The sequence below is a fragment of the Sturnus vulgaris genome, unplaced genomic scaffold (assembly GCF_052056855.1).
Source record: "Sturnus vulgaris isolate bStuVul1 unplaced genomic scaffold, bStuVul1.hap1 Scaffold_157, whole genome shotgun sequence".
Taxonomy (NCBI): domain Eukaryota; kingdom Metazoa; phylum Chordata; class Aves; order Passeriformes; family Sturnidae; genus Sturnus; species Sturnus vulgaris.
The window spans coordinates 2,768,187-2,778,181 of NW_028276074.1; the positions used below are offsets into that span (position 1 = coordinate 2,768,187).

Sequence of the window (9,995 nt, forward strand, 5' to 3'; positions counted from 1 at the left end):
AGGAGGCAGAGCTGTCAGCAAAGGAAGGGGCCAGCGAGGTGGGGCAGCCGGGGGATGACGACAGCCTGCAGGGACAGAGGCGCAGGGCATGGACACCGTAGGACAGCCTGGGCTGCAGAGGCCACAGGGATGGGCAGCAGCTGAAAGGCCCTGACACAGCCAACTCCTGCAGCACTTGGGCCATGCAGGCTGGCCCTGGGCCTGAGGCCAGCAGGGGACAAGTGAGCCTTGCTGTGCTGGGGCCTCATTGCCTCCTTGTCCCTGCTCAGCAGCCTGGCAGGGGCCGCCCCATGGTGCTGCCCTTGGCATTGCACATGCCCAGAGCCCAGTGGCCCGGGAAGAGCCCTGAGCAATGAGGGAGGGACAGGATCTGCCTTGCCAGGGGCTGGGGCTCAGCCCTTGGCCCTTTGCATTCCTGAAACACATCCAGGTTTGCTCAGCATCAGAGACACTTTTCCCTTCTTTGTCCCCATCTGTCATCAGTGCCTCCATTGCTTTGCTCTAACTGGGACCTGGGTGCTGAAATTCAAACTGCAAGGTATTCTCTGAACACTGGGTCTGTAAGGCAAAGCTTAGAACTATGCATAGTTAAGTAAGGATAGGTTTAGCTTTAGAATTTAAGATATAGAAGAAATAAAGTTAGTTACAAAGGGAACAAGAAGTTTTAGACTGCAGCAATGAAAGTTTGTGTGTTGTGATATAATTGGCTAAGGAAGTTGACACTGTAGCATGAGTCAGTAAGACAAAAATAACTTAGTATTGAATTTGAAATGCAAGTATCTCTCTTGACAGTGTTTTATTGGTTAATAAATTCTTTACAGATCTTGCAAATAAATCTTTTGACTTCTAAGTCATGCTGTGAACATCCGGTAGACAAGTTATTCTTTCTGCCTGGATAGGAAATAAGAAAAATAAACCACACTTTCTAAAGCAACTCAGAAGTCCTGTCTCTCTGCTTCATTCAGAAAAAGAAAAAATCCCCACAAAAAAAGTAACATAAAAACAATAAACCCACATTTTTAAAATATAATGTAAAAACAATAAAGCTGGGGATCAATTCACCTGGGGACACTTTCTCAGGCATGTCCTTCAGTGGGACCCATTAGAACTTCAGGTAACTTTGGACTTCGAATCTGACTTTGAGTTCTTGAGAGGTTTCTTTTCCTCCTTGTGAGGTTTCTTTTCCTCCTTTACCCTATTTTTTCCTATCTGACATCATTGTCATCACTTTTCTGCTCTAATTCAACCCTTGGGAAACATTCTCCTTCATGTTTATCAGTGGGACTCACTAAAAGTAAGAGAAACTTTGGAGTTTGAATCTGACTTGGAATTCTTGAGAGGTTTCTTCAACTCCCTCTCAGGGACTGATGCTCAGGGACTCAGCCCCAACCCCGAGAGGGTCATTAAAGTCCTTGTGCTGTGTCTGTGCTGCTGAGCTGGGCCAGGCTCCTGGCAAAGGCAGCGCTGCAGAGAGAGAGCCAATATTTCCAAAATATTATTTGGAGCTGCTTGGCAGCACCAAATGCACCACGGGGCTCATTGGGATCAAGCAAGTCCTGACAAACCATGGCTCTGCCTTGATTTCCATCTGGTCTGGTGCAGTTCATTAGGAAGGTTTTCAACTCCAGATATGGAGAAATATTTGAAAGAGCTTCTTAGAAATATCCATTCCTATTTTCAAGGGTGTACTTCATTACTGTTCTCTTTATAGCAGAGGTGATTGCAGCATTCTGTGATTGATATTGATCCAAGCTCTCTCCTCAGGAGGTCTGGCAAAGAGGGGTTTTCTTCTTTTTCTTTTCTTTTTTTTTTTTTGAAGCAATCTAAAACTCCTAATGTTCCCCACTGCAAACAGACACACTCCTCAGGTGTGTGCCAGCCCAAGGTAACACCAAAACCACTGCAGAGCTGCCCTGGGCCAGCTGTGAGGGTGGATCATCATCCCAACCTGCCCTGGGCCACTGCCAGGGGCTGTGGCCATGGACACTGCACCGACCCCACTGCTGGGTTTGGGTGCCACGGGAACCGGGAGAAGTTCAAGTTTCCTTGGAAACATTGGGGAGCACTGGGACATAGTGGGGAACACTGGGAATGCTGTGGGAGACAATGGGACACACTCAGAGTGATACTGGGGAGGACTGGGACATACTGGGGACACGGGGAATGCTGAGAGGGAATCTGGGTGGGCTGGGATGGAATGTGGGGATACACAGAGACACACTGGGACATACTGGGGAACACTGGGACAACATGGGAAGATGGGAAGTGCTGAGGGGGAATCTGGGTGGACTGGGATGGACTCTGAGCTGCACTTAAAAATACAGGGACATCCTGGTATTGACAGAGCTTGATTGGAGCCGGGACTACAACGCCTCTCATGCCCCACGCCCCACAGAACCCCAGTATCCATCCCCACATGTCCCTTAAGTGTCCCCCAGACCCTCCAGGATTTGGAAGTGCCTCCTCAGCACCCATTCGGGACCACCTAAAAGTGTCCCCAGATCCCCTGAATGCTCCCAACCCCACAGATTCCCGTTACAGTCACTTCTGGGAATTCATCTCCTGTCATCCCCCACAGCCTCAGAGTCCCTCATAACACAGTTCCGTACCTAAAACTCCTGCCGTGCCCTGTGCCCTAAAGAGCCCGGTTAGAGCTCCCCAAGCTCCCACCAAGTGCTCCTGAACTGTTCACGTTCCCTCCTGAGCACCTCAAGTCGTGGCTCGGATGCAAAAGTGTCCCCCAGGTGCCTTCCTGGACATCCAAACTCCCTGTCCGAGCCACTTCCGGGACTACAGCTCCCATCATGCTCCGTGGTTCCCATAGAGTGCTATTGCAGCCATGACTTCATCTCCCATCATGCACCGCGCACAACAGAGAGACATTGTAGCTGCACCTACAACTCCCATGATGCTCTGCGGCCCCATTGAACCACATTATACCTGTGCCTACAACTCCCATCACCCCCCGCACCCCGGAGAGCCCCGTTAGAGCCCCCCAATTGCCCGCCCGGACCCCGAATGGCCCCAGATTCTCCTCCTTGACCCTCAAGTGCCCCCCTGGACCCACAAGAGCTGCCCCGGACTCTGAAGTTTCTGTCAGAATCCTTAAATGACGACCGGGCTCCCTGAAGTGTCCTCCAGACCCTCAAGTTCTCTCTAAATTCCCTCCCCAGACCCAAAACTTCCTGAAATGTACCCCAGAAATGTCTTCATGGATCCCAAAGAGGCCCCGCTTTATCCTGTCTGTGAAAATTATTACAAAGATGAGAAAGAGATTAAAATAGGACTAATTGTCATAAACAGGGAGAAATCAATGGCCGATAGTGGTCAATTAATTCATGAAGGGAATCGTGTTACTTAGAACCAATGACCATTAATTTTCCTGCTTGCTAAAATTGTATCGATTTTTTCATATAAATATAAAAATCACGTATAAAAAAGAATAATAGCAGTATAAAAATAAAAGCATCATTATATTTTTATTATTTAATTAAATTACAATAGTAATAATAAATTTATAGGGGGTTTTTATGTTTTAGGATGTCAATCCCAGATAGGCAATGTCAGACATGGTGAGGCTGGGGGTGAGAAGCAGGTTGTCCAAATAGCATTGGCCTGCAAGGGGCTCATTCTTCTGCATGGCCAGACTTCCTAAGGAGACATTCAGCATCAAGATCACTTAAGGAATGCTTCAGTCAGCCCTTCTCTCAACTGAAAAACAAAAATAATATGCCCTTGATTAAAACCTAAATTCCTTCTCTTCCCACTGACAAGGAAAGCTCTGTCTCCTGCTGTTCACAAACAGAGAAGGGCTGGAGGGAGATGTGATGCTCAGAGGCTGTTTGGGGTACAGTGACCATGAAATAATGTAGTTTTTAATATTCTGTGAAAGAAGGTGGAGAATCAACAAAACTTCTACACTGGACCTACAGAGAGCAGACTTTGGCCTATTCAGAATGTAGATTGGGGGGAAATGAACTGATTTATTTACAGGAAACATCTCTTAAAGGATTCCAGGAAGAATGGAGACACTTCAAGAAAAGAATCTTGAAGGAGCAGAGGCAGCCTGTCTTTCACTTTCCTCACAGAGGAAAGTGAGCTAGCGAGGAAAATAACTGGCCTGGCTAGGCAGGGAGCTTTTACCAGGAACTCAGGGAGAAAATAAGGTGCATTACCTTTGGACAGAGAGACAGGCAACTCAGGAAACGTTTAAAGAAGTTGTTAGGTCATGCAGAAAGAAAATCAGACATGAAAGTTCAAATTAGGAGTTAACCTGGTTGCTTCTGTGAAGGATAACAAAAATGATTTTATAAATGCATTAATGGCAAAAGGAGGGACAAGGAAAATCTCCATTCCTTATTGGGGGTGATATGGTTACCAAAGATGAGGAAAAGGCTGAAGTATTCAACCTCTTTGTTGCCGTAGTTTTCAACAATAAGACAGCATGTCCTGAGGACAAGTGTTTTCCTGAGCTGGCAGATGGGGACAGGGAGCAGAACAGACCCCCTGTAATCCAGGAGGAAGCAGCTGGGGACCTGCTGAGCCACTCAGATGCTCACAGGTGTCTCTGGGAACAGATGGGATCCATCCTAGGGGGATGAGGGAGCTGCTGGATGAGCTCCCCAAGCTGCTCTCCATCATTTCTCATCAGTGCTGGCTCAGCAGGGAGGTGCCAGAGGACTGGAGGTGCCAATGTGAGCCCATGCCCAAGAAGGGCTGGAAGGAGGATGTGGGGAACTGCAGGCCTGTCAGCCTGACCTGGGTGCCTGGTGAGGTGATGGAACAGATCACCTTGAGTGCCATCACAGGGCACCTACAGGATGGCTGAGGGATCAGAGCCAGCCAGCGTGGATTTCAATATCTGCATTGATGATCTGGATGAGGGCATTGAGTGCAGCATCAGCAAATGTGCAGATGGCACCAAGCTGGGTGTGAGTGTGGATGTGCTGGAGGGTAGGAGGGCTCTGCAGAGGGACCTGGACAGGCTGGATGCAGGGCCCAAATCCAACAAGGTGAGGTTTAACAAGACCAAGTGCTGGATCCTGCACTTTGGCCACAACAACCCCTGCAGTGCTACAGGCAGGGGACAGAGTGACTGGACAGCAGCCAGGCAGAAAGGGACCTGGGGACACTGATGGACAGCAGGCTGGACATGAGCCAGCAGTGTGCCCAGGTGGCCAAGAAGGCCGATGGCCCCTGGTCTAGATCAGGAATGGTGTGGCCAGCAGGAGCAGGGCAGTGATTCTTCCCCTGTGCTCAGCACTGGTTGGGCAGCACCTCGAGTGCTGTGTCCAGTTCTGGGTCCCCAATTTAGGAAGGACATGGAGGGGCTGGAGCGTGTCCAGAGAAGGGCAAGAAGGCTGGTGAGGGGTGTGGAACACAAGTCCTGTGAGGAGTGGCTGAGGGAGCTGAGGTTGTTGATACTGGAGTAGAGGAGGTTCAGGGAGCCATGGTGTCAGGGCACAGGTGTGACAAGGACTTTTCCAGCTTTTCTGATTCTGTGATTCTCTGAAACTACCCCTGGAGCTGTTCCAGGATGAGCCCTGGGCCTCCTCTTCACAAGGTCCAGCAGCCCAGGTTCCTCAGCTTCTCCACACAGCCCCAAAGCCCATCCTGTCAGTCCTGCAGAGCCTCTCCAGCCCCTCCTCATTGCCCACAACAGGGAGCCCCACACCCAGACACAGCAGCCCAGATGTGCGCCCCTGGCCTGTGGTGCCTCTGGCAAGGGAGCAGCACGAGGCACTGCAGGACCCTGCAGACAATTCCTGAAGCACTTGGAGGATGATCCTGCTCCCCAAGAAATGTTCCCATGGTGCCAGCTGAGAAACCGAAATAAGGAGTAGGGCCAGAAGGGCAAGGGGAAACAGGGATGGGCTGTTTTCAAGGGAGGGGACAGGGATGAGCAAGAGGAAGAAATCTGGTGAAGGAAAGAGTAAAGAAACCAAAGGTGAAACCAAAGAAATGCTCAGGGCAGTTTGGGGGTGGCTGCCAGGCAGCCCTGGCTGTGAGCAACAACATCTGCAGTGGGACAGGAAACTCACAGCTCATGGGAACAAACTTTCTGGCTGACTTCAGAGGCCACAACAATACTGAGTGGTTTTGCTGCCATCCCCCAGCCCTTGCTGGCCCAAGTGGCTGATGGCATTTGTGCTCACTCAGCTCCATGTCCCCACAGCAGCACCATGGGGGTGCTGAGCCTGCTGTGTGCAATGCAAACAGGGGCTCCTGAGCCAGTGCTGCCGTGTGTGTGCCTGCAAGGATGCGGCTCCTGTGTGAGCTGGGGGAGAGGCCAGGGCTGCAGAGGGGGGATGTTGTTGGCAGGTGCATGAGGACGCTCTGGGACGCTGCCCTGGGGTGTCCAGCACAGTGGGGATGGATCAGCCCCTGCTCTGCTGCTCCTTGCCAGGGTGTCCCCCTTGCAGGGAGCTTGCAGAGCACCAGCCATGCTGTTTGCCCCCAGCCTGCCGACGGCCAGCCTGGGGCTGCTCCCGGGGCTTTTCTGTGCTCAGCATTGGGCTGGCCAAGTGTTGTGGAGCGAGCCTGGCCAAGGAGCCTGGAGCCCCCAGGCCCTGGCCTGAGGCATCAGCGCTGCCCCAGCAGTGCCCATGGCCTGTCCCTGCTGCAGCCCCGGCACTGCCACCCCCAGGGCTGTGCCCGGCCCCGAGAGCACTCAGGCCCTGCAGCAACACAAGGGCCAGGAGGGCAGCGGGGCAGTGGCACGGGAGCAGCACTGGCAACACCAAGTGCTGCTGCTGCTGCTGGGCACAGCTGCTGTGCCAGCACTGATCTGCCCCAGCTCTGCACACAGACATTGCTGCTGCAGCTCCAGAGAAGGGAAGAAAAGGGGCATGTCTGGAGAAATCTTTGCTGGGAGAATCTTTATTTTATTTTATTTAAAGTTACCAAGAGCGCAGCCCCACATTGACACAGTCTCTGGGTCACAGGAAAGATGGAGAAAATCAAAAGGAAATACAGCACAAATAATGACATTTCTTTGTGTACAATGTTGAAAAGCTAAAACAAAGGAAAGTAAAGAACAAACCAACAAGCAAACCAACAAGAAGACTCAAAGGAGATTTTTATTACAAGTGATTTTCAGAAATTGGCCAGCACTTTACTGTTTCTGAAACCATCTAGTGTTCAGTCTCCACACTGCAGCCTTGAGCTCCTGATTCCTCAGGCTGTAAATGAGAGGGTTCAGGGCTGGAGGCACTACTGAGTACAGAACAGACAGGGCCAGATCGAGAGATGGGGATGAGATGGAAGGGGGCTTCAAGTAGGCAAAGAGTGCAGTGCTTAGGAACAGGGAGACCACAGCCAGGTGAGGGAGGCAGGTGGAAAAGGCTTTGTGCCGTCCCTGCTCAGAGGGGATCCTCAGCACAGCCCTGAAGATCTGCACATAGGAGAAAACAATGAACACAAAACAGCCAAATACCAAACAGACACTAACAGCAATGATCCTAAGTTCCCTGAGATAAGATTTGGAGCAGGAGAGCTTGAGGATGGGTGGGATTTCACAGAAGAACTGGCTTAGGGCATTTCCATGGCACAGGGGCAGGGAAAATGTATTGGCTGTGTGCAGCAGAGCATTGAGAAAGGCACTGGCCCAGGCAGCTGCTGCCATGTGGGCACAAGCTCTGCTGCCCAGGAGGGTCCCGTAGTGCAGGGGTTTGCAGATGGACACGTAGCGGTCGTAGCACATGATGGTCAGGAGGGAAAACTCTGATCCAAGGAAGAAGACAAGCATAAACACCTGGGCCACACATCCTTCATAGGAGATGGTCCTGGTGTCCCAGAGGGAATTGTGCATGGCTTTGGGGACAGTGGTGCAGATGGAGCCCAGGTCGCTGAGGGCCAGGTTGAGCAGGAAGAAGAACATGGGGGTGTGCAGGTGGTGGCTGCAGGCTACGGCGCTGATGATGAGGCCGTTGGCCAGGAGGGCAGCCAGGGAGATGGCCAGGAAGAGGCAGAAGTGCAGGAGCTGCAGCTGCCACGTGTCTGCCAATGGCAGCAGGAGGAAGTGGCTGATGGAGCTGTTGTTGGACATTTGTTCTATCTTGGCATGGGGATCTGTAAAAAAATAATCATGGAATAGTTCAGTTTGGAGAGGACTTGAAATATCCCAGCCCAGCTTGGTGGCACTTTCCCCCCACTGCCTGCCCAGGGCTCTGCTGCCTGGAGCTGTCCCTGCCAGCAGCTGCTTCCCTGTGCCCAGGGCTGGGCCCTGCCAGTGCTGCCAGAGCCCAGCCCAGCCCTGGGGGCTCAGCTCTGCCCTGCAGACCCCTCCCAGCACAGGGCACTGCCCTGAGCCTGCTCTCCCTCTGCAGTCTATGTTGGCATCGTTACAGCAGCCTGAGGAGGATGGAAAAGTGACACTGATGCTGCCTGTAACGGACATTGTGCTGATTTCTGCGACTGAATGCTTAAGATCTGAGAAATAAATTTCTTATTTCTCTCTACCTGAACTGAGAGATAAATATCTATATGCAATTTCCCATCTAGGCAACCCAGAGCAGTAAACTAAACAAGCAGCATTTTCCTTTTTATGTAGCCCCTGAATTGCTGTGCTCCCTATATAATCTCCTTGGAAGTGGTCTGGAGTTAAATGTCATACTGGGAGCAGCCCTGAACAATACAGCATCCTCACCACACAAGAAACCTTCCAAGCATTACTAGCACTCTCCTTCCACCCAGACCTTGTCCCCCAGTGCTGGGAGCAGCTCCCAGGGCTGGCTGAGAGCTGTCCCTGGCAGGCAGCAGAATCCCTGCCCCAGCACAGCGCCCTGGGCTGCAGGACCCTGCTCTGCCCTGGGCACCCCTGGCTGCTCTACACAAGAGATCATCAGAGAATGTACTCACACAGTCTGCAGGCATTGGGATGTTCCAGCTTTAGGAGATCACTGCAGGAGCTGCAGCTGCATTGTCCTGCAGCCAGAGGCTTCCTGTGTCAAGGGCTGGGAGTGATTCTGCCCCAGGCACTTCTGAGCATCTTCCCAGCCCTGACTGATTGAAGCTCTCTGTGCCTCTGTGCTGTGCCCGGGGTGGCTGCAGGCAGTGCCCCAGCCCTACTGGGCTGGGAGAAGAGCTGCTCATGAAGAGAAATGTGTTTTTGAAGCTCTTCTTGGTTACCAGGATCGCCTTCTGAGCCAGGAGCCCAGCCTGGCTCATCAGCACAGACACAGCACAAGGACTTTAATGACCCTCTTGGGGATTGGGGCTGAGTCTCTGAGCATCAGTCCCTGAGTGGGAGCTGAAGAAACCTCTCAAGAACTCCAAGTCACAATCAAACTCCAAAGTTTCCTGAAGTTTTAATGGTTCCCTCTGAGGGACACAACTGAGAAAGTGCCCCCAGGTTCCAGTCAGAGCAGGAAATTGGAGGCAGAGATGACAAGTGTGGACAAAGAGAAGCAAAGTCTTGGTGCCCTGGGGCACAGCAGGGTCTGTGCCACCAAGGGCTGGGAGGAGACACCTTGTCCTGAGCCACTGGGGCCTCCTGGCACAGCGCCAGCAAGGCTGGCCACTGTCACCCTTTGTCCTGCCCTCAGCATCCCCCCACATCCCAGTGGCCTCAGGGATGTGCTGGGACGAGTCCCTGGGGAGCCTTGGTCAGGAATGGCCCTGGGGGCTCCTTCATGCTCCCAGGGACTGCAGGTTTTTCAGAGGACTTTGGGTTTTGCTTTTGCCTTGGAGTCTCTGAGAGCTTTGTGCAATCATGGCCTCCAATTATCTGCTTTAATTAGTCCCTTGAGAACCTTTATAAGTAACAACACTCAGTAGGGCTCATTAATGTTTCAAGGTACTTCAGTTTTTTAAGGTACTCTGAGTTTCCCTTTTGACACCAACTCTTCTAGTAGTTTATGCAATCATGGCCCTAATTATCTACTTTTATAAGTCCCTTGAGAGCTTTGTATTGACACTCAGTGGGGCTCATTAATATTTTGAGATACTCAAGGTTTCAAAGGTAGTTTGGATTTTCCTTTCCTCTCTGACTCTCT

At 51.6% G+C, this 9,995-nt stretch overlaps 1 protein-coding gene across 1 annotated transcript in view; it reads right to left on the reverse strand.

Annotated features, from left to right (window-relative positions):
• The window catches only part of LOC148218831 (olfactory receptor 14I1-like), a 49,587-nt gene extending 41,540 nt beyond the window's left edge, over positions 1-8,047 (reverse strand). The window contains exon 1 of the mRNA XM_088157784.1: positions 7,603-8,047. Coding sequence (XP_088013910.1) covers positions 7,603-8,047 — 445 coding nt within the window. The remainder of the gene's footprint in view (positions 1-7,602) is intronic.
• Between the last annotated feature and the right edge of the window lie 1,948 nt (positions 8,048-9,995).